The sequence below is a fragment of the Balaenoptera physalus genome (assembly GCF_965194825.1).
Source record: "Balaenoptera physalus genome assembly, chromosome: 2".
Lineage (NCBI taxonomy): Eukaryota > Metazoa > Chordata > Mammalia > Artiodactyla > Balaenopteridae > Balaenoptera > Balaenoptera physalus.
In genome coordinates this window covers 47,849,399-47,873,593 of record NC_138883.1, presented here as the reverse complement: position 1 = coordinate 47,873,593, position 24,195 = coordinate 47,849,399, and the positions used below count along the sequence as shown (strand labels likewise).

The 24,195-nt window shown below is 33.2% G+C and overlaps 1 protein-coding gene across 4 annotated transcripts in view; it reads left to right on the top strand.

The window, feature by feature from the left end:
* The window catches only part of STYX (serine/threonine/tyrosine interacting protein), a 36,689-nt gene that overhangs the window by 7,180 nt on the left and 5,314 nt on the right, over positions 1 to 24,195 (top strand). For 2 of the 4 annotated variants that reach the window (XM_082450897.1, XM_082450898.1), the window contains exons 2-10: positions 3,892 to 3,924; positions 5,365 to 5,418; positions 9,170 to 9,267; positions 12,083 to 12,143; positions 12,544 to 12,580; positions 13,007 to 13,046; positions 13,139 to 13,189; positions 15,267 to 15,339; positions 23,385 to 23,478. In XM_082450897.1, coding sequence (XP_082307023.1) covers positions 3,892 to 3,924; positions 5,365 to 5,418; positions 9,170 to 9,267; positions 12,083 to 12,143; positions 12,544 to 12,580; positions 13,007 to 13,046; positions 13,139 to 13,189; positions 15,267 to 15,339; positions 23,385 to 23,478 — 541 coding nt within the window. The remainder of the gene's footprint in view (positions 1 to 3,891; positions 3,925 to 5,364; positions 5,419 to 9,169; positions 9,268 to 12,082; positions 12,144 to 12,543; positions 12,581 to 13,006; positions 13,047 to 13,138; positions 13,190 to 15,266; positions 15,340 to 23,384; positions 23,479 to 24,195) is intronic. The other 2 variants (XM_082450900.1, XM_082450899.1) reach the window with 2 other exon arrangements.

The window sequence follows — 24,195 nt, the reverse complement described above, 5'->3', positions numbered from 1 at the left end:
GTTTGAAAGTCCCAGTTGCTCCACGTCATTACTAACATTTGGTGTTGTCACTTTTTAACTTTAGTCAATTGTGGATATGTAATGGTATCCTATGCTTTGAATTTGAATTTGTTGTTTTAATATAATTTGAATTTCCCTAATGTTGAGCATATTTTCATGTGATATTGGCCATTTAGATATCTTCCATAATGAGATGTCTGTCTACTTCTTTGCCCATTTTAAAAATTATGTTTTCACTTTATTGTTGGTGTGTATTTTTGTATTTTGGATACAAGTCTTTTGTTGGATATATGTATTACAAATGTTTTCTTTCAGTCTGTGGCTTGATCTTTCATTTTCTTAGCAGTGTATTTCCTTGAGCAGAAGTTTTTAATTTTCATGAAATCGAATTTACTAAATTGTTTTTTTCCCTTTGTGCTTAGTACCTTTTGTGCCCTCTTTAAGACATCTTTCCTTTTCCCAAGGTTGCAAAGATATTCTCCTATGTTTTCTTCTAGAAGTTATATCATTTTTGCACTTATGTTTATACACACACACACACACACACACTTTTTTTTGTTCATTGAACAATTATTTATTGAGTGCCTACTATGTGCCAGGTACTGTCATCAAGTGCTGGAAATAGATACAGCAATGAAGACAGATGAGATGTTTGTGTGTGTGTGTGTGTGCTCGCATGCATGTGCATGTGCATGCACACACACACGTGTGGTCCGGATCAAGATTCGTTTTATTTTCCAGACATTTATCCAGTTGTTCCAGCACCACTTGTTGAAAGACTTTTCTTTCTGCATTGAATTGCCTTGGTGTCTTTCAGGAAAAGTAATTGACTGCATATATGTAGGTCTTCTGGCCTCTATTCTTTTCCAGTCTTCTATTTGCTTTTAGTCTGGAAAAAGAAATTCTCCTTTCTGTGTTTGCTGTGCTGCTGTTTCACTGTTTACCTGTGCATTTCTTTCCTTTATCCTGCTTGGGATTTACTGGGCTGCCTATTTCTGAGGTATCTTTAACTACTTTCGGAAAATTCTCATTAATATCTGGTGTAATATCTCTCCTTTATTTTCTCACCCCTCCTTCTGGAACTTAGATTCTATGGATGTTAGACCATTTAATTCTATCTTATATGTCTATTAACTGCTCATATTTTCCATCTCTGAATTTAGGTCATTTCATTAGTTCTGTTTTCCAGTTCACAGATTCTCTCTCTGTGTCCTTCTGTTTAGCCTATCTGTTGACTTTTCATTTCAGTTATACTTTTTCAGTTCTACATATTCCTTTTGGCTCCCTTAAAAATTAGTTTCTTAATTTTTGGTCATACTTATGGTACTCTTATTTCTTTAAATATATTAAATGTGTTGTATTTTTCATTGTTGTAATTAATATCTGCCGTCTTTGTGGCTGTGATTCAGTTGTATCGCTTTTCATGGTGATTCGTTTCATCTTTTTTTTTTTTTAATGAATTTTATATTGCGAGTTCGTTGGAACCTATCTGTTTGAATTACTTCTGATCTAGGTTTAGGGTATGTTCCTCCAGAGAGAAAATGCATTTGCTTCTCCCAGGAACCCATGGACACTATTTACCCAGGACCACTTGACATTAAATTTTCACTTGGCCTCACAAAGATAATTGCATTCTAATGCCAAACCAGAGTGAAGACCAGATTGGTTAGGAAGACCCCACCCCACTACTACCACCACCACCACCTACTCAGAACCAAAGCTAGGAAAGGCAAGAGTACTCATTTTTATGGGGATGAAGTGAGGCCCCACTCCCTCCACTTTATCTTTCACTGAGGGTGTTGCCCTTTGGGGGTCCCAGCTTTTTGGTCATGATCTGACTTTGAGCAGGTCCTAGGCTTTGTCTCATGTGCCGTGCCATTTAAAATTAAGGCCATCATGAGGATGTGGAACAACTAGAACTCCCATACATTCCTGGTGAGAGTGTAAATTGCTCTTCTAAAACTTTTGACAGTGTCTAGTAAAGCCAAATATAGGCCTACTCTGTGATTTAGTCATTCCATTGCCACTTATATATCCAAGAGCAATAAATGCATATGTCCACCAAAGAGCATATAAAAGAGTTTTCATTGCACCTTTATTCATAATTGCCAAAACCTGGAAGCTACTTAAATCCCCACCAACAGGAGAGTGAGTAAATTGTGGAATATTTATACACTAGTATACTGCACAGCAGTGAAAAGGAACAAACTACTGATATACACAACAACATGGATGAATCTCACGGACGTCAGGCTGAGTGAGATAAACCAGACATAAAATAGTACTGCTGTATGATTCCATTTACGTGAAGTTCCAGAACAGACAAAACTAAAATCTGTAGTGATGGAAGTTAGTGGTCACCTCTGAAAACAGGAGATATTGACTGAAAAGAAGAATGAGGGAACTTTCTGGGATGGTGGAAATCTTCGTCTGAGTGGTGATCATATGGGTATGTATGTTTGTAAAAATTGATTGAGCTCTACATTCAGATTTGGGCATTTTAACACCTCATTATAAGTTCTTTTATACCTACATTTTAAAAGAACAGAAAGAAATATAAGGCCATGAAAAGACTAGCAGATCTTCTCAGTATGCTCTGTTTCAGTGCTTACTACCCTTGCTGTGTTTGTGCTTTCTTGTGTTCATGAGTGTGTGTCTCTCTGGGGATTTCCCTCACTTCTTAGTTCAGCTGTGCATTTAAAGATACTTTTAAAAATATATTTTAACAGTCATTTCATAGATGGTTTCTCAGGGTTTATAGTCCGCTTCTACTACATTGCTGAGACCAATTTTCAAGATTAAAAACGAAAAATGTATTTTGTTTCTCTATTTTAAAAAAAATGCTGACTGTCTTTGTAGGAGTACTATTCTCTCTTTCCATTACAGAGATATAACATTTCTACCTTATATGTTAAAAATACTTTTCTGACTTGGGGAATCTGGATGGAGGGTAAAGGGAATTCCTTGTACTATTTTTTTCAACTTTTCTGTAATTCTAAAATTATTTCAAAATAAAAAGGTGTTTTTTTTTTTAACTTTTTGCAGTTTTAACTTTAGAAACCTAATTACTATTTATAATTCTGAGTTTTAAGCAACCAAACTAGAAACTTTTGGAATGTAGTCCATTTACAAATGAGGACTATCTGTCCTATATTTGATTCTTCATTTCAATTCACTGTAATAGCTTTTTTCTTTTTCTTTTAAAATATTTTCTGTCTTTTGCCATTTTGCATTGGCATTTTGCATTATTTTCCAACTTCTTTATCTTGGTCTGCATTCCAAGAATGAACTCTGTACTTCGGTGAAGTGTATCTGTAAAGGAACTTGAACTAGACAGAATCTTAAGCCCAAGTGAGATATGGGAAAGGCTGTTTGATGAGCATCTGGCAGTTTAGATCAGGAATGACAAATAAATACCTATCACATTCTGTTCTTTCATCATTGCAGATATTGCTCAATGACCACAGCACTCTTTCCTTCCTTGAGTCTTTCTCCACATAGGGTTTTAGCTATCTACTGCCAGTTGGTTAGAGTTGGCACGAATGACAAAAAGTCTATTTGACATCTCTGATTTAGAGGATCATTTTTGAGAGAAACTTCTGGAATACCTATCCTTATTATTATTGAACTATTCCATCCATTATAAAGTAACATAATCATAATTTTGGAAGCCCAGTTATTTAAAGAATTACCTTAATTGTTGTTTTCTTGTCACTTAAATTTTCAGGTGTTTGTGAAGCCAATTGAATCTGCTATTTTTATAGAATATTCTATAAGTATAATGTATTTTTAAAAAATCCATACACTTGTATATTACATCTTTAACTTTTAATTGGGTGACATTTTTCATAATGTTATTTACTTTTCTTATGTTTTCTTTCCATTTTTAAGGAGTGGACCTACCCTATGAGACGAGAGATGCAGGTATGACAACCTTCTCATTTATTCCAGCCAGCCTGTATTACTGTTACTATCATTGTTGAATAATTTAACCTAATTTCACAAAAGATTTGAGTCCTGTTGATTCATGATCTGTAGGTTCATCATTGAGTATTTTAAATATTAACATATTTAAAGTTAATCGTGGCTCTTAAAAAGATGGGAGATGAAATTTCTTTCTTAGATTAGAACCATGGGCATAGTAATATATGTTTGTGCTTAATGAGTCACTTTGTTTTTCTTCATCTGAAAAATTGGGTACGATATTTGTATTATTTCTGAAAGCAGTTTACTTTCTGTGTTTGTCTAGCTTAGATAAACTCAGGAGAGTTGACTGTAAAGCACATCACCCTTTTGACTAATTGCTCATCTTTGTGTCTGATTCCCAGTCAACTTTCATAGTGAAGTTCTCCAGAAGATTGAGTTGAATACTCACAGTATGGAATGAATGAATTAGTGATAGCTAACCCACATAGCAGTACTTTTTTTGTTTTGCATTTCAACTTTGCTACTCCCAAGATCAAGCAATGTCTCCCCTTCTCAGGAATCTCTTGACTTCTAAAAATCTGTTCCCTTTCTCTCTTTGTGAAAATTCACTTTTTAAAAATATGTGATTACCTGTGGGGCGTTTTACTTGGTGCTATGGGGAATGCAAATATGAGTAAAATTTAGTTTCTGCCCACAAGAAGCTATTAGAAGAAATCACACCTATACACAAATAATTCTGATGTCCCATAGAACCGAACTACAAAATTATATTAGTATATAGAGTATGATATATACTCTATATACTAAAAACTTTCTATATTGAATTCACATGGAATTCACATTGAAAGCTTTCTATATTGAATTCACATAGAATAAATTTTAATTCACCATTCAGAAGTTATTTATTTAAATTGCTGAGACTCTGTCAATAGTCAATAGTCTTTTTTTTTTTTAAGCTTTGCAATAATACTTTACATAGGTAAAAGTTGTAATCTTGTTTTATCTTGTATTACTTTTGATTTGACTGAATAATGTTTTGTGTAATTCCAAAGGGATGATTTTCTTTATACCTAATTTTATTTCTAAACTATAGCAGAGAATAGAAGTAAAATTAGGGGTGTTTTAGTAATCTAAAAGACAACAATACAATATAGTAATTCTACTCAAACTGCTTATAAAAAGCACTATGGAAGTTCAAATACCTGACTTTTCAGAACTACATTTAAACTTTAAATGTGTCATTTGATTATATAAAGCACATCTGCATTTCTCTTCCCAATCATTTGCTCAGTGTGGCTAGAAAATACTCCCTAAATAACAGGCTTTTTAACAAATTATTATAACAGCTATGAAAACACTCAGCTAATCCACTTATATGGTACATATTTTGTATAGATTTAAATTGCTGATGGTAAATAGCTCAATTTTTTTTCCTAGGAAATTTTGCCTGGATTATTTTTAGGCCCATATTCTTCTGCCATGAAAAGCAAGGTAAGAACTTTAGATTAGATTCATCAAGAGACCTTATTAACCAACTATTTGGAGTAAATTTTTTTAGTAGAAAGAGTTTTATTTGAGGAAGGGTGCACCGATATTGCATATTAACAGTAGTTGTCACTCTGGAGCACCTATTTCTTTCCAAATTTTACTGGACCAGTGATTCTCATGTTTAACCACAAATCACAAATGAGTTTTTGTATTTTTTTCCTCATGAAATCCATGTATTTAAAAGACTTACCAAAAACTGACCTTTAATAATTTATTTACCCTCTAAGATGTTAGACATCTATAATTGCTAATCATAGTTTCTGAAAAATATGAGATACAATTAAATCCCAAAATAAGGTTATTTAACATTTTAGTTAAAGGGTAAGAGAGTATGAATGCACTCATACACACCCACATATTTTAATTGAAGTGACTCAAATCTTCTGTTCTTCCAGACTTTAGAGGTATGGATGTTCCAGGTTGTAAAGTATTGTACTATATATCTAGATGTCCTATATAGTTAACCTGAAATGTATTTCTTCAGTTACACAGTTAAAAGGGTAGATCTCATTCAAATATATGTAACAGTGTTCTTGTCACTTCTAGAGGATTCAGCCCTATGAATTATGACAGTGCTAATTCTCTCTGAATTATAATGTGAAACATTATATCACAAATGTTTTCCCTAGTAACCTGCCTATTTAGAAGTCAGTGTTCTTGTGTATGATACTTACCTGCAGTAGGTTTTATAAAAACTGTAGAATTTAAAGCTTTTATGAAATAATTTGATGTATTTACGAATTTTAGGTGATTGGGAGTTTTTTAAAGTTAATGTCATTCCTTTTGGTATTGGAAGGCTTTTTGACTGTTGAGGACTATCTAAGAGTAACCATAGTCATTTTGATGGCCTACAGCTAAGTTGGAAAGGTGGGGCATGGATAAAAAAATATCTATGTAAATAAATACTAAGGAAAGAATATGGTAGAAAACTATAGAATTAACTGTGACTTACTTTGTGAAAACAAAGTTATGCCCAAGTAATGTAATATTCACAAATACTGGCCTTCAGGATGATTTTAGACTATTTGCTTTTTGTATTCTCACTGCACTTTATAAATATACCTGTTATACTCTTTCTCACATTAATTTATAAATGTTTGTTTACAGATCTATCGTCTCAAAATCCCTTCCCCCTAATTTCACCATAGTCTCATTAGACTGAAGAAAAGCTTCTATGGCACAATTTGATTATTTCCCACCATGAGTCATTATAGTACAGCCCATATTTCTTTTCATTTCATCATCCAAAAAAATAAAAAAAGAATAACGGAGATAAAGAAACCTTAGGGAATAAACTCCTGTTCTAATAAACTCACTTAGTTTAGCCTATCTTTTATTACATTCAAATACAGTTTTAATAAAAGGGACATATTTAGGTTCTTTGTAAGTAGTGAACCATTTCTTTTTCTAAAATTTTTCTGTTGTTTGTAGGTATGAGATAAGGTCATAATTTGCTTTGTATAAATGAAAGTCTGTTGAAAAATAAAAACTGTTTTGTGTGCTATTACTTTTGTGTTCTATCTTAAGGTTTGTTTTTCACTTAGTAATCTAATGTGCCTTCCAGGCTTGTTAAAACATGTTTTTATCCCTAATTTTATATATGTCTTCTTGTAGTTTCTCACATTAATAGAGTAGATATGAAAACTTCACATATCATAGATCAATCATAAACAAAGGAATGAATATTGAATTTACTTTGGAGTTTCCGTAAATGTGAATATGGAACACTGATTTATTATTTTTTTTTAAGATTTTTTTTTGATGTGGACCATTTTTTTTTTTTAAGTTTTTATTGAATTTGTTACAGTATTCCTTCTTTTTTTATGTTTTTTTGGCTTTTTGGCCACGAGGCATGTGGGATCTTAGCTCCCCAACCAGGGATCGAACATGTACCCCCTGCATTGGAAGGTGAAGTCTTAACCATTGGACCACCAGGGAAGTCCCCATTGATTCACTGTTAATCCTACCAAATGCTTACCTCCTTTCCCCTGTCTCAGGATGTATTCAAGAAATACAAAGATAATTGAACTCTAATCTATACCAGACATAGGAAACCTAGCTGCAAAAATTAACATTTAAAAACCACATTTTCTTAGCTTAGGCTGCTGTAATAAATACCATAGACTGGATGGCTTCAACAACCGACATTTATTTCTCACAGTTCTGGAGGCTGGGAGGTTTGAGATGAGAGTGCCAGCATGGTTAGGTTTTGGTGAGGGCCCTCTTCTTGGTTTGCTGCCTTCTTGATATATCCTCACATGGCAGAGAGAAGAAGCTCTGATGTCTCTTCCTTTTCTTATAAGGGCACTAATTCCATCATGGGTGCTCCACCCTCATGGCCTCATCTATATCTAATTACCTCCCAAAGGCCCCACCAACTAATACTGTTACCTTGAAGGTTAGGGCTTCAACATAGGAATTTTAGGGAGACACAAACATTCAGTCTATAACAAATAGAAATTATTCTTTGACTTCTTTCATGAATTATTAGTATTGCTGTTCCGGACTGTTTATTACAGAAAGGGAATTTAATATATAGGATTATAAACTGAAAATAGAAAACTCAAGGTTATTAATTCTGATTCTTCATGATTTGTTCATTCATTTCTTGAACATATAATTATTGAACAAGTTCTATGTTCCAGGCACTGTTTTATACATACTTAGCATGAATCGGTGAACAAAGTCCTTATTCTCATGGAATTTATGTTCTAACTATTAAAATAACGTCACCTGTAAATTTCACTGAAACCTATAGTCACTTGCAAATAAAAATTTATTTGATAGTTCTTAGAGTTGTCATGTTAAATTGTTTTAAATGTAGAGCTCAAAAGCACCACAGAATATAATATCCTTTGGAGTTGCCAGTTTTAACTTTAGGAGAATTTTTAAACCCTAAAAGGTTAATTGGGTTTTGTGAATTGTATAACTTAATTCTGGCTTATAGTAGAAAAAGTGTACTGGGAGAGGCAGGGAGTAGTCTAGAAATCAGTGATGTTGAACAACTGTTTATGTCATAGTAGTCCTCTCTAAAAAATAAAAATTGTAGTCAATATATGTAACTGACATTAACTGAAAACCCTTGCTGTGTGTTCCAGGCAGTATGCCAAACATATTTTCTTATATAATTCTCACAACCACTCAGTGAATAGGTAGGGTTTTCCTTATTTTCATGTGAGAAAATTGAGCCACAGTGCTCAGGTCATTAGCAGAGCTGGGATCTAGAGCTTGGGGTCTCTCATGACTCCAAAGCCCATGCCTTTAACCACTATATAGTGTTATAAATAAATAATAAAGAGTATATAAATGTAAATTATAAATAAGTAATAAAGTATAGTAATGTAATAAAGTACATGATACAAAGGTCAAAGTGTACAATAAGGTATATAATGAAGGTGTAGTATTGTTTCCCAAATAAATTATCTTTAAGGTCATATCAAGCTCTAAAATTATAGATATAAAATAATCCTATTAGCCGTTTGAGGACATGTAGTATATTAACCTTGAATCATTGAAATATTTTGCTGATCACTTCAGGTATGTTATTATGAAATTAGCTTTGATCCCCTGTACTTAAAGCTCAGACGTGGCTACATTAGTTCTAAAGTTGAGTCCTGTGTATTTTCAAGTATCTGTTTTACAATAAGATGATGTTTTGTATTTTAAACTATTTCTCTCCCTTTTTTTTTTATAGCTACCTATACTACAGAAACATGGAATAACTCATATAATATGTATAAGACAAAATATTGAAGCAAACTTTATTAAACCCAACTTTCAACAATTATTTAGGTAAGAATTGTTGCTATAATTTATAAAAATGTTAAGGGTAGCAAACATGTAATGTTTTTATTTCAAGTTGATTTTATTATATCGGATTTTTCTCCTGTATATATATGTTTTATAAAGATGGGTCATACAGTAAGTACATCATGTAAAGAATAAACTTCCTTTAAAATATTTTTAAAAAGTAATTCATGCACAGAATGTGGAATTCTGAATGTTCAAAAACATGTATACTGAAAAGTAGGTTTCCCTGTTCCTGTCCCCTAGATACTCAATTCTCCTCCCTGCAGGTATCCGTTGTTTTTGAGTATGTTTCCAGAGGTATGTTACATATATAAACATATTCTTACAGATCAAGTTAGCCTTTTTTAAAAATTACGTATTTTGGAGATTGCTTCATATTATTTCTTAGCTGCATTCTTCTTTTTTTTTTTTCCCCCCACACTGCACAGCTTGCAGGATCTCAGTTCCCTGACCAGTGAAAGCCCAGAATCCTAACCACAAGGCTACCAGGGAACTCCCGCATTATTCTTTTTAAGTTGCACAGTAATCCATTGTATTACTGTACTAAAATTTATTCAACCCATCTCCTCTTGTTGGACATTTAGATTGTTTCCAGACTTTTGCTAATGTAGTGAGTATCCCTGTATATATCATTTAATTCATATGTGAATATATCAGTAGGATAAATTTGTAGAGGTGGAATTGCTGGATTAAAGAACGTAAGCATTTAAATTTTAATAGATGTTACAAATTGCCCTCCAGTGAGTTGTATCAGTTTACATTCCCACTGTGAAGTAAATGAGAGGGACTCTTTCCTTGGTATCTCTCTAAGACAAAATTATAAAACAATTTTTCCCAATCTCCTGGAGTAAAAAAGGTGTCTTGTGTAGTTTTAATTTGCCTTTCTCATTTATCTTAAAATGATGAGGTTGAGCATCTGATGGTTTTTAATGTTCTTTGTTTTAGCTTCATTTAAAAAAATAAAGCATATATTACACATGATACAAAGGCCAAAGGGTCAAAAAGGTATATAAGGAAAATGTCTCTTTCCTCCCCTAAACCCAGCTATCTCGTCTATCTCTAGCTAGGAGGCAGCTACTATTAACTCTTTTTTTGATATCATTCTAGAAATATTTGTATAAAAGCATATATGTTAAAACTGTTTTAATGTTCTGCTTTATTGTTTGTAAAAATGAAAGCAACCTGAATGTCCATCAGTATAAGAGACTATAAAATATATTGTGTGAATACACAATAGAATACTGTAACCATGAAAAAGAATGAAATATTTCTATGTGTGCTCATATGGACTAATCTTCAAGATTTATTAAATGAAAACAGCAAGGTACAGAGCCATGTGTTTAAAAATATATGCAGTACATTAGGTATGTATTCTTGTATATGCATAGTAAATTTCTGGACTGACAGACTAGAAACTTGACAGTAGTTACTTCTGAGAAGGGAAATTTAGGGTCTGGGATGGTAGAGAGACCTAGGTTTCATTGCAGATGTCTTTATACTGTTAGAATTTTTTACTGTGTATACACATTTTTCAGTTAATAAAAACTAGTTTTAAAAAGGGAATATCTGTAATCTAAAATAGATCAAATTTTTTCTAATTGCAAAAGAAATACTTGTTCTTTATAGATATGTTGGAAAATACAGAATGACACCAAGAAAAATATTTAAAAAGTCATCCATAAATCCACAACCCAGAGGAACATAACTTTAACATTTTGGTATATTTCCTTCTAAACTTTCTCTACTGTATATGTGTATTATGTATACACACATATAGACTTGTGTATATTAAAGAAAATGAAAATGTTATATTTTAAAATGCCATACTATATAGCTTTCTAATTTGTATAGAATTTTTGTTTTTAGTGCCAAAATGTCCTGGATACAGCTTCTGTGTGATAAGCCCTGAATTTATTGAAGTTGCTGCCACCAAAATGATCATTAAAGCAATATTGACTTTAAATTTTATAACTTAATTACTTAACTAAGTTGTGTTAATAAACAGGTGGTGTTGGATAGGTTAGAAATGGAAGTTTTTATTTTTTATTTTTGGCCGTACCACGCGGCTTGCGGGATCTTAGTTTCCTGACCAGGGTTCGAACCCAGGGCCCCAGCAGTGAAAGCACCGAGTCCTAACCACTGAACCGCCAGGGAATTTCCAGAAATAGAAGTTTTTCACAAAATAAGGCTAGTGTTTTAAAATGACTTATTTTAAATGTTTTTGAAGGTGTAAAATTCCAGGACAGGTGGTCTTTTGTTGCTTGTTGCTCTACTGAAGGTTAGTTCAAACAATGAATGTTTGACTCACGGCTCTGTCAGACTGCTGCCTTCTGTTTTGGTTAGTTTCTTCTCTCTCAGACTTTGGGCTTCCTCTGAATTGTCCTCTCTAGGGTTGTGAGGAAAGGTGGCAGGGCCATCCAGAGAAAAATCTTTTAGTCCTAGGGAAGTTGGTAGAAATAGAAGAATAACAATAAGGAAAACAGGCAATTTTTGTCTTTATTTTCCAGGTCCACTCTGATCTAGAGGAAGGTTTCTTCCTACTTGTGATTTTTCTATTTTAAGCAGATAGATTTTTTTTTATACTAAGATATCAGAGAAATGTTAACTTGTTATTTAAGGCTTTAAATGCTATCTGTGCCTTCAAGCAGTATAAAATCTATGGCTCGGTTCTTGGGAATATGATATTTTGAAAGTTGTTTTGCATTATTTTCATGGTTGCCAAAAAATTTTCATATTTTTTATATATGAAGAGAGTTTTATCTGAAAATGTGCTTATCACAAAATATTCTATTTTCAGATATTTAGTCTTGGATATTGCAGATAATCCAGTTGAAAATATAATACGTTTTTTCCCCATGGTAGGTATCAATATTTTAATATCATTTAAAATTTATTTATGATTTGACCTCTTAATTGTGGTTCTAAAACTTAATGAAACATGATTTTCTCCTGTACTACTTTTACTTTGTTATGTCTGAAAATTGTGGGATTATATATTTTTTTAAATTTATTATTTTTAAAACCTTTTTATGATCTCCAAATATTTGAGAAATCACACTTCAAATTTCTTAAATTCAAACTAATATTTAAACTTGTAATAGTTGTATTTGTAGCATTTTGGAGATTTTTGACATAAGGTAATTTTTATTCATATAAATCAGGAAATTATTTTCAATATGTTTCACTGTATGTATGTATGTATTTTATGCTTATGTTACTCCACATGTTTTATTATAACACATTGTCTTTTGCCTTCAGACTAAAGAATTTATTGATGGGAGCTTACAAAGTGGAGGTAAATAATATTCCTTTACTTAGCTTATGTTTATTTTTAGGAGATTATTTATGATAGTTAATTTTTTAGTTAGTATTCTTCTTAATTACAACTTTCATATTCTGCATTTATGTCTTCCCAAATTTGTATTTTCCCAACTTTTTGTTTCATTTGGATAGGCTTTCTTAAATATCTCTATAGAACTATTTTTCATGTTCTGGGTCAGCTTTAAATCTCTTTAACCTAAAAGTCTACTGTAATCTCCACACAGTTAATATAAATAAATTCAAGGATTTGAAAATTAGTAAGTATCCAAATTGTACATATAAAATACACAAAATGTTTAAGAAAAGATTTATTTTATTGTAGTATGATACATAGTTTTAATATATTTTAGCTGCTGAATCAGGTATCTTTCTATCAGAATAACTATTTCTTGTTTTTCAGGAAAAGTTCTTGTCCATGGGAATGCAGGGATCTCCAGGAGGTATGAAGTTAGAGATAATCTTTCTTTCTCTTGCATTTAATTAATGAGTTGTGTTTTCTGTTTTTTTCTAAAAATTTTTTCCCCCTCTTCAGTGCTGCCTTTGTTATTGCATACATTATGGAAACATTTGGAATGAAGTACAGGTAAGAAAGTACTCTGAAACCTAGCCACAATTTAGATTCTCATTAAAATAAAGCTTAATGGAGACAGTTTAGGAGCTTTAAGTTAATAATCTCCTGATTTTGTCATCTAGTCATGTTTGATTAGGCAGGCCCTTTTATCCCATGGTTAAGTCTCTTAATCCTTGTAACGTGTCTACCTTGTATAGATCCACTTAGGCTAATGTTTGTTATTTTATGGAGCTAGTGCTAACTCTTGTTATTTTAAAAACCAAAGATAATTATAGTTGGAATAACCCATGGAAAACTGCTTGCTTACTACTAGGGAATTGGTTAATCTGAGTTTCAAAACTCTTAGACAAAGATGTAATTGCTTGCTTTGTTTAAAAGATTAATTTATTATGTTTTCCTTTAACAGTAGTTGGGTGAAAAATTACCTAAGAATTGTTTTAGTGTCTGTTCACAATTCATTGTTTGTCTTATCCAAAATCATCTTTTCCAAGCATATTGCATAGACAAAAGAGAGAGAGAGAGACAGGCTGATGAGCTTTTCACCCTACAACAAACCAGAAAAGCTGGCCAATGTACAGTATTTTCTTTCTTAGTGTGTCTTGTACAAGTTAGAAATCTGTTGTAATCATTGATACCGCCTTCTCTTTCACTCCTCATGTCCCAAACTGATCCTTTACCAAATCCTGTCTGTTTTTTGTCCTGAAGTATTCCTTGAATCTGGCTCTTTCTCTTTATCATTATTTAATCTCCCTAATCCAAGCTCTAGTCATGTTTCCTTTGGACTCTTCCAGTAGTCACCTTCTTAGTGGTCTCATGTTTTCTTTCCTTCTCTAGTCTGTTCTGTTCTCCACACCACAGTGAGAATGATTTTCTCAAAAGATAAATCTGATCATATGTTACCTTACCCTAAAAAGCTTTCAAATGTTTCTGATCCTTAATAATTCTTAACATGGCCAATGAAACTTCACATGACATGCCCCTATCAATCTCTCCATTCTAATGCTGTGTTCCCAATTAACCCTCTCCATTTGAGCTATGTTCAGCATTGGATCCACATGCCTCACATATAGTAGACATACAAATGCTTTAGTTTTTTTTTTTTCCAAGTTATCTTTAATTAATTAATTTATTTATTTATTTATTTTTGGCTGCGTTGGGTCTTCTTTGCTGCACGTGGGCTTTCTCTAGTTGCGGCGAACGGGGGCTACTCTTCGTTGCAGTGCGTGGGCTTCTCATTGCAGTGGCTTCTCTTGTTGTGGAGCACGGACTCTAGGCGCACGGGCTTCAGTAGTTGTGGCGCATGGACTTAGTTGCTTCACAGCATGTGGGATCTTCCCGGACCAGGGATGGAACCCGTGTCCCCTGCATTGGCAGGCAGATTCTTAACCACTGTGCCACCAGGGAAGTCCCAAATGCTTTAGTTTATTTGGTATTTTTTATCTTAAAATTATAATGGAAAAGTTTGCTTAAAAGTGTTAATTCTTAAATATTATTTGAATACAAATGCTTTTATTTAACTGAAAATGAGTAATATGTGCTAGATTTTGTTTCATATATTCTCTTTATTATTTGGTGATGTGTCAGTAATAATATTAATAGTGAAAATAACTTCCATTTATTGGGTTTTTGCCATGTGCCAGATACTATTCTAGGCACTTTTATCTCAACAACACACAGAAGTCCCTATACTTCTCATTTATTAACCAGTAATAATATCTGAGCATGTACTGTGTGACAGATGCTGTACACGATGTGTTATATTTATTATTTTCCATCTTTACAGTAGTGCTCCAAGATAGGAATTATTATAATGCCTAATTTACAGATGAGAAAAATAAAGCTTAGAGAAGCTGAGAAGTGTCCCCTAGGACACACAGCTGGGAAGCAAACGAATTGTGATACTTAGTCTGACCATGCTTTCAGTTTTTCCACTACAATTCACTATCTCTCTGTAGTACAAGCTGTATGATTATGATTTTCTATTTTAGGTAAATTGTTAGGTAAGTTCCTATTTTAGATAAATTCTGGAAAAACTGAGATTAATTCATGAAATAATATTATCGCCTTAGTTTTCTTTTTTTGTTTTCAGAGATGCATTTGCTTACGTTCAAGAAAGAAGATTTTGTATTAATCCTAATGCTGGATTTGTCCATCAGCTTCAGGTAACTTCTCTCTTCTTCCTCTTTAAGGCAGTCAGAAAGTAGGATAATTAAAATCTTATGTTCATGTAATTTAGTTGTAGTATTTACTTTGTAAATACTTAAAAATTGCCATAATCTGATTAATTTGATTCTTTGTTCAAGTTTACATCTGTATTTAAAATTATCAATATTTTCTTAAAAGCTACCATTAACAAGAAAAAAAGAGTTAAAGGCACATTTTTCAACCTAAAGTAAAATAATTGATGTTAGAAATGTCTTCAGTTACTTCTTTAATTTAATCACACATACAGAGCATAAGAGAGTTTTGATTCTAAGTGTATTACATATAGCAGCCTTTTCTGTTTTATATGCTTTATCTTTTCCATATTCTTTCACATTTGATGATGCCTAGAAGATGCACTAAAAAGACAGTAAAGTAAACCTGTGAATTTATCTGATTAATTTATTTAATTTTTTTCCAAGAAGGAAAATCATAGGTGAAGAATGTGCTCTGGCTGATTCCATCCAGTTATGCAGGAATAAATCTCACATTGAGACATCAAGAGCACTACAAAATGGGTTGTCTCAGTTACCAAACTTTAAATCTTACTTCATTTTTATTTTTAATTCACTTTTAGTTTTTACTTCATTTAAAAGAGAAAAAAATACTCACGGTTAAAAAAATAAAAATTCAATAATACCTAAGAAGAATACTTGAAAAGTAAGTCTCCTTAATAGTATATCTTGAAGATCATATATAGCTCTACCTGCATAATATTTTTGTGTATATGTACATAGATGTATGTATGTATCGCAGTTATATAAGACCAGTTGCTTATACATGGACCTTTAGATTGTTTCCAGCCTTTCACGATTTTAAACAACATGGGAAAGAATATCCTGGTAGGTACATCTTTGTTTACATGTGTGAATGCACCTGTATGATAATTGATCAGAGTAGAATTGCTGGGTCAGAGGGCATTTGAAATTTGATGTTGCCAAATTGCCTCTAAAAAGGCTTCAGGAAACAAGGGGTACCTGTTTACCCATACCTAATCAATACCAATAGTGAAAGTGTTTTATGAAACTTCTTGATCATTGTTATCATGGTGGTAAAAGTGACAACTCCTTATGATTTGCCTATTTTTCTATCAGGTTGTTGGTCTTTGTCTCATTGGCTTGTAAGGACTCTGTATATTAAGAAAATCTATCTTTATCCAACTGATCGGAAATGCCATTTTTATTATATACCAAATTCTGATCTATACTTGAGTCTGTTTCTGACCTTGTATTTTGTTCCATTGATCTGCTTATTGCTGCACTTGTATCAAACAGTTTTAAATACTATAATATTATGTAAGTAATTTATATTACTTATATCAAGTAATTTAATCAAGATCCCCTCATTAATGTTTTTTCTGGAATTTTCCTGGCATGTTCTTAACACTTATTTTTTGGTGTGACCTTTACTGGAAAGAGTCCTGTAGTTGTTTTAAATAACGTTATCTCTACATTCACAGTTCAGAAGGAATTGACACCTTTAAATTTTTCTCAGTATGTTCCTCTGTAAGAGTATGTTCCATTTATTCAAGTCAATTTCTATGTCTTTTAGTGTTTTAAAGTTTTCTTTATATAGAATATATGCATTTCTTATGAAATTTATTCCTATTTTCTTTTATTCCCATTATACATAAAATGTTTTTTTCCTCCAGTATGTTTTCTAATTGCTTACTTGTATATAGGAAAGCTATTGATTTTTGTTGTTTTCAGTTGGCAACCTTATTAAACTCTAAACAATTCTGAAAAATTTTCTAGTTGATTGTCTTAGATTTTCATCTCCAAATCATAATAATTTTGCAACTTTTCTGATTTTTTTTTTCTTTCTCATTGGATGGTCATTGTATCAGAATCATGATGAGTAATAGTGGTATAGTACTTGTACTTTATTCTTGATTTCAATGTCAGTGCTTCTAGTATTGCACTGTGTGTGTGTGTGTGTGTGTGTATGTATGTATGTATGTATTCATCTGTGCCTATGTAAAGAGATTTTACCAGGAATAGATGTTGATTTTTAGCTTAAAAAAATTTTTTTTTATGGAATGACTGTAGTTTTACTCCTTTAAGCCATTAATATGGTGAGTTGAATTATTGGGTCACATTATGCTAGATTTCTTAATTTTGAATCATCATTTTGGTTCACAAATGGATCTCACTTGGTTATGGTAGACTATGTTCCGTGAATGTGTTGCTAGATTCTATTTGTCAGTATTTTTTTTAAGATTTTGGAATTAGTTGAATAAGTGATATTGGTTTGTAATTTTTTTCTATACTACCCTCTTCTGGTTTGGGTGTTTATCACGTGATTCTCATTTTTAAAATGGAAACTTGCTTTCTCTTTATGTGCTCTAGAACAACGTAAATTAGATTGGAGTTACGGGCTTCTTGGTGTTCTGATATATGGTACCTGTGAAATCATTGGACCTTGATTTTTTAATTTAATTCAGTTATTCATTATTTCATTCATTTGTATATTTTGAGGGTGGACCAATTCTTGGACAGCTTTTCTTCGTTTGGTAGGTTAAGTCTGATTTTCATATACTCCTCAGGTCACTTTGGATGGTTTCATAATCTCTTATATAATCATTCATTTCATAGGATTTGAGATAAAATTGAGGAAAATATTTTTCCATTCTTTTTTCTAATTTTGTGTATCTGTGCTTTCTTTTTTCCTTGATCTGGTTAGTTTATATAAATTTTCTGTATTTGAATTTCTGCTTGCTTTCTGCTTTCCTTAGGTTTTTGTTGTTTGTGCTGCTGCTGCTGTTATTCTTTCGTGAATTTCCTGAGTTGAAAGCTTAGTTTTTCATTCTTTCAGGAATTCAAGACCATGAATTATCCTCTTAGCATTGCTTTAGCCATATTCTACATATCGTACATAGATTCTGCTATGCAATATTTTTATTATTGTTATAGCTTGATATTCTGTGATTTCACTTTTGATTTTATTTTTTACTTAACATTTGTGTGAGAGTTTTTTTTTTTGAAACTAACTATATAGGTGACAAGGTTTATTTTCTATTTTTGTTCATTTCTAATACTATTTACTTCTTGAATTTTTTAATGTTTTCTTCGTGGCCTAATATACAGTTGTTATTACGACTGTCTCCTGGGCACTTGAAAAGAAGATGTATTCTCTGTTTTCAGGGCATAAAGCTCAATATACAGTCGTCCCTCAGTATCCGTGGGGGATTGGTTTCAGGACACCCCCCTCCCCCTGCCACCCCGTGAAGTCCAAATCTTATATAAAATGGCATAGTACAGTCAGTCCTCTGTATCTGTGGGTTCTGCATCCGTGCATAGAGGGCTGATAGTATTTGTTCGCTTCGTCTGTCTTGGGCTGAGAGGTGAATTGAAACTCCTTTACTTTATTATGTTTCTGTTTATTTTTTCTTTAGTTCTTCTAGTTTCTTTGCCAATTTTGGTACTGTGTTATTTGGTAGGTAAAATTCAAGTTAGGTCTTCATTGTAGTTATATATTTATTATTCCTTCATTCAATTATTTTACTTTGAAATTAACCTTGTGTAATATTGTTTGCATTTGCCTTGTGAGTTTCTTCATTCCTTTTCTTCCACCTTTCTAAATCACTTTGTTTTAGATGCATTTCCTATATATGGTCTATGGCTGGATTTTGCTATTTGATTTATCACTATTTTTCTTTAATAGGTGAATTTATCCCACTTTCTTGCACTAAAGATGATATATACTTTTGTCTGTCCTTTTATTTCATGTCACGCTTTCTCTTTTAAGTGCATCTTTTTTAAACTTTTCACTATAAAGTTTATGAATTCTTTGTATGTTTGTATTCTTTTGATAATTTTTAAATTTATTGTTTTTAGTTCTAATGGGCACAATTGTAACTTTATAGTATATACATATGTTTCTTGAGTTATCACTTTTAAATAACTATCAGTTGATTTCCACTATAAAAGATAAAAATTTATATACCTCTACTTCTTTCCTCCTTCCCCTCCACTACCTGCTTTGTTATTAGTCTTAGTTCTTCTAGCAGTTACCTCTTATACCTTTAAAAATATTTAAATATTATACCTCTTGTTACTTAGCAATATAAGATCATCTACTTAAACTACCTCCTGTTATATGTCCTGCCATCTCCTTTTTTTAAAAAAAAGATTATACTTTTTCTACATTGTTACAGATTATAATATTTATAGTCTATCCTATAACCGCATTTTCTAGTTGTTCATCCTTAGTTCTACATTTAAATAGGATTCTACCTTCTTTATTCAACTACTGGAGTTTGTCTTTGAGCATTATTTTCAAGAAGAGTTCTTGGAAACTATATTCCGTAAGTCCTGGCATTTTGGAAAATATTTTTCTGTTGCTCTTATGTTTGAATGACAATTGGCTAGATAAAAATTTTTTGTTTAATACTTTTTCCCTTATGGGTTTGCACACAGACCTGACATTGAATATTGCTCCAGAGAAGTCTGAGGGGAGCCTAATTTAAAAAATTTTTCCCCCTTAAAAGACTTGATTGGGAGGAGGAGGTGTTGTCTGGATGAGCATAGGATGCTTTATCAAGGTATATCTTGTTGATTGTTCTATATTAACTTCTCAGTCTTAGTATGCCCTTAGCACTTACAGATTCACACCTTCCCTTATTTCAGAAAGTTTTCTTCTACTATGTATTTGGCTTCTGTTTTTGTTGTTCTGTTTCATTTGCCTGGCTTTTTCTCCCAGAGACATATTTTATATTGGTTCCCTTTTTCTTCCATATCTGCCATTTTCTCTGTAATTATTTTCAACTTTGTTCTTTTCTCTTTTGGCTTGATTTTTCTCAAGCTTTTCTTCCCTTTCCCATACTTCATTGTTTCATCAAATGTTCATTTGGCATTGTTCTAGGCAATGGCAGTAAAGCAGAGAACAAAATAGACAGAAATCTCTGACCTCATGAAACTTATTCTAATGAGAGAATTAAACAGTAAACAAAGTGAAATGTAGTGGGTCAGATGGTAATGGGTCACAGAGGAAAATAAGGGAGAGAGAAATAAGGCCACATAAGAAGATGCGACATGAATTGCATTTTTAAATGGTGATCAGAAAAGGCCTTATTGCAAAAATGATATTTGAGCAGAGACCTGGAGAAATTAGGAGAACAAGCTGTGCTGATATTGGGGGGAAGGCATTCTAGGTGGCAGGAATATACGTGCAAGTGCCTTGAAATGGGAGTATGCATAGTATTTTCGAGAAGTGCAAGAAGGTTGGTGTGGCTGCAACAGAGTAAGCAAGTAACGGTAGGAGATTAAAGCTGGGAGGTAAGGGGCCACATGACAGACGTTTATAGGCCATTATAAGTAAGACCTTTGGCTTTTATTTTAAGTGAAGGAACAACTTCAGATTGCCTGCTGCTGTGTTGAATATAGTATACTGTGTATATACTGTAGGGGTTGTTGGGGTTTGGGCAGAAGCAAGTGCTCGAGTTAAGAGGCTGTTGCAGTGATGGAGTCAGGAGAGTGTTGGTTTGAATCAAAGTGGTTGCAGGGGGAGAGGTGAGAAGAGATCAGATGCTGGATTTATTTGACAGTAGAGCTGATGGAATTTGCTGATGGATTGGATGTGAAGAGAGATAGGGATGAATTTAAGCCTTGTAGCCTGAACACTGGAAGAGGAACTGCTACTTGCTTGTATGGGAGAAACTGCATGAAATTGGAAGGGAGTAAAATCAAGAGTCGGTTTTGGTCATGTTAAGGTTGAGAGAGCTATTAGATAGTGGGCAGGTATACATATAAGCCTGGATTTCATGAGAAAGAACTGTATTTCTAGGGGTTATCAATATATAGATGCTATTGAAAGCTTTGAAACTGGATGAGATCACTAGAGAAGTGAATGTGGATAGAGAAGGATTTCAAAAACAGAACCTTAATGTATTCGCAGCATGTAGAGATTGTGGAGATGGGGAATCAGCAGAGGAGGCTGAAAAGAGTGGCCAGTGAGTTGGGAAGAAAATCAGGATGGTCTGGTGTTTGGGAAGTCAAGTGAAGAAGGTGTTAGAAGAGTGGGGAATGACCCTCCGTTTCAAAGATTGATAATAGGTTAAATAAGATAAGGGCTGAGAATTGACATTAGGTTAGGAACATGATGTCATTGGTGCCCTTGACAATTTTTGTGGAGGGGGGAAGATAAGCATAATTGCTCAGAGTTGAAAGGAAAATGGGAAGAGAGGAATGTGAACAGCAAGAATAGATAATTCCAGGAATTATGCTTAGAAGGGGAAAACAGAAATGAAACAGTAGTTGGAGGGGAAACTAGGATTAAGAGGGGCGTTCTGTTTGTTTTCTGAAATGGTAGGAAATGGCATAGTCATCTCTTTTATTGTCCTATTTCTTCCATGAATCCTTTTATCTCTTCTTTGAACTCGTTTCAGAAATGCCGTATTCTCATCAATTTCATGGGGAATTATAATTTTCACCTGCTCCATGGTGTAATTTTCATGCAGTGTTCTTTATATATAGACTTTTGGTTATAATGTTGCTTTTCTTTCCCTTGCAAACATCTTTACATAAGACGTACATTGGTTCCTTTTTGATATTGGTCATCTTTGAACTGGAGACATTCTTCTTAGATAAGCCATTTGCCCAACAATAAAGTTGTGGGAAAGGGACCAGGGGAGCGGTGGGGAAAGGTAGGCAGCTTAAATTTTCCCAGTTGTCTTGGAAGACTTTCTCACCAACACTTTTCTCCAGTGTTATGACTCTACTTAGCGAGTGGGATTAAAAAAAGAGCCCCTTTTGTCACAGGTTCTTCTTGTTTAGATTGATAAACACTGCATGCACATTAGAATCACCTGGGGAACGTTATCCATACCAGTTAAATGAGAATCTCTGGTGGGGGGAGGAGAGGAGCTGACTATATACCTACAGGTTTTAAGGCACCTCAGGTAATTCTCAGGTATAGCCAGGCTTGAGAATCAGTGGTTTAGCCTTTACTTGCAGCTGACCAAGATCAGCCGATGCTTGGCAACATGCAACCCAGTTTCTCCTCCACATCGCTTGCGTCTTGCAGAAATGCCAGGTGTGGATGTTCACGTTTTCCTTAATATGCCCTTCCTCCTCCCACAGCCCACGCACACTTCCTGTCTGTATCATACTAGGCAAGGGCTTGTTAGGTTTGTCAGCTGTACCCACTCTGTCTGATATCCGCAGTCAGGCGTCTTTTGTGCATAGCTTAGTCTGGTTCCATTTTTTTTAAATGTTATTGTGAAATATAATACACATATATAAAAATGCATAAAGTGCGAATAAACATCCATGTAACTGCCATCCAGGTGAAGAATTGAATGTTTGCCAGAATCCCAAAAGCCCTCTTGAGACCTCTTTCTAATCATAATTCTCTTTTTCCCATCATAAAGGTAGCCAGTATCCTGACTTATTTGATAATTAATTCCTTACTTTTTTCTTCATTCTTCTCATATTCAGGGTTATGGATGTTTCCTAGTTTCTTCGAATAAGGAGTTCTCTATTTTTTGTTTTCAGAAAGGGGAGAGGGATAGGAATGCCTTTATTACTCCATCTTTAACTGGAAGTAGAGGACTATTGATTTTAAGGAATTAGAACCAAATGTATACTTGAATCAATTAAATGCCTTATATTAATCTGATGTTTTAAAATGTTTTATTTCTTTTTATTCTTATAATCATTCTATGAGATTGCCAGTTTGGGTTTTGGGGGTATGTATGTGTTTTAACAGATGAAGTCAGAGATCATATAGCTTATGCCGGGTGGCAGAGAATACATACTGACTGGCAGTTCAGTGTGCAGTGCCATAGTGCAAGCTATTTGCTTGACTTGATTTATAGTCTCATCAATAAATGTGAAATTATAAGATAGGAATTTTAAGCCTTTCTTTTACAGCAATATGGCACCAGAGTTTTCAATATAAACTAAGAATACCAGTAATGTATGCATTAACCACGTTTAAAATTTTGTTTTGTTTTGGGTATCCAAGAATTTAAATGTATATTCAGGTTAATTAAAATCTTTTCTAGGAATATGAAGCCATCTACCTAGCGAAATTAACAATACAGATGATGTCGCCACTTCAGATAGAAAGGTCGTTATCTGTTCATTCTGGCACCACAGGTAAGGATTTTTTCATTTTGGAGAAATTTGGGAAGAAAGATGATGGTAGTGAAGAATAGAAGAGAAGAAGCATCTTTTGCTCATTAACAAGTTACACTGAACAATTTAAATTGTTTAGAAAGTTTTTGGATGGACTATTGAATTAAAATAATTTCAAATTTTAACTTTGTAATTAAATATGTATTATATTGAGCTTCTGTGTGTACACCACTAGTTAATTAGAACGTGTTGGTTGGAAGATCAGATTTCTACTTTGTTGAGTTTTAAATCTTTAAGTAGTATAACTGTGTTGCAAAGATTAAAATAATAAGAGGGGTCTGGAGACGAGGCCCTAAATACACTTAGGTGGTCTTATTAAAAATGAAAGGTGGTTAGTAAGTAAAAGCAGGGTGACTAAATGTAAGCTACCTCAGTTTTTCTCTTGCCGTAAGTATTTGAATCCTTTCTCCTTTCCCTATTGCAGTGTCCCCTCCCCCATTTTAAAAGTTAATGATCCAGGCATGCTCTCAAAATCCTAACTTTTGCCATCCTCTCCAAGACCTTGCTACCCTTTTTTGTCTCCTTTCTTTTTATTAGAGCATTCATGGAATTTTTTTAGTTTATGGTTTTTCTCTCCCAGAGTTCCTTTCAGTCTTATTTGAACCTACAACCTTGTAAGTTAGGAGAAACAGGTTACGTACCTGGTTAGTGTTGGACCTGGAAATTTAACACTGGTGA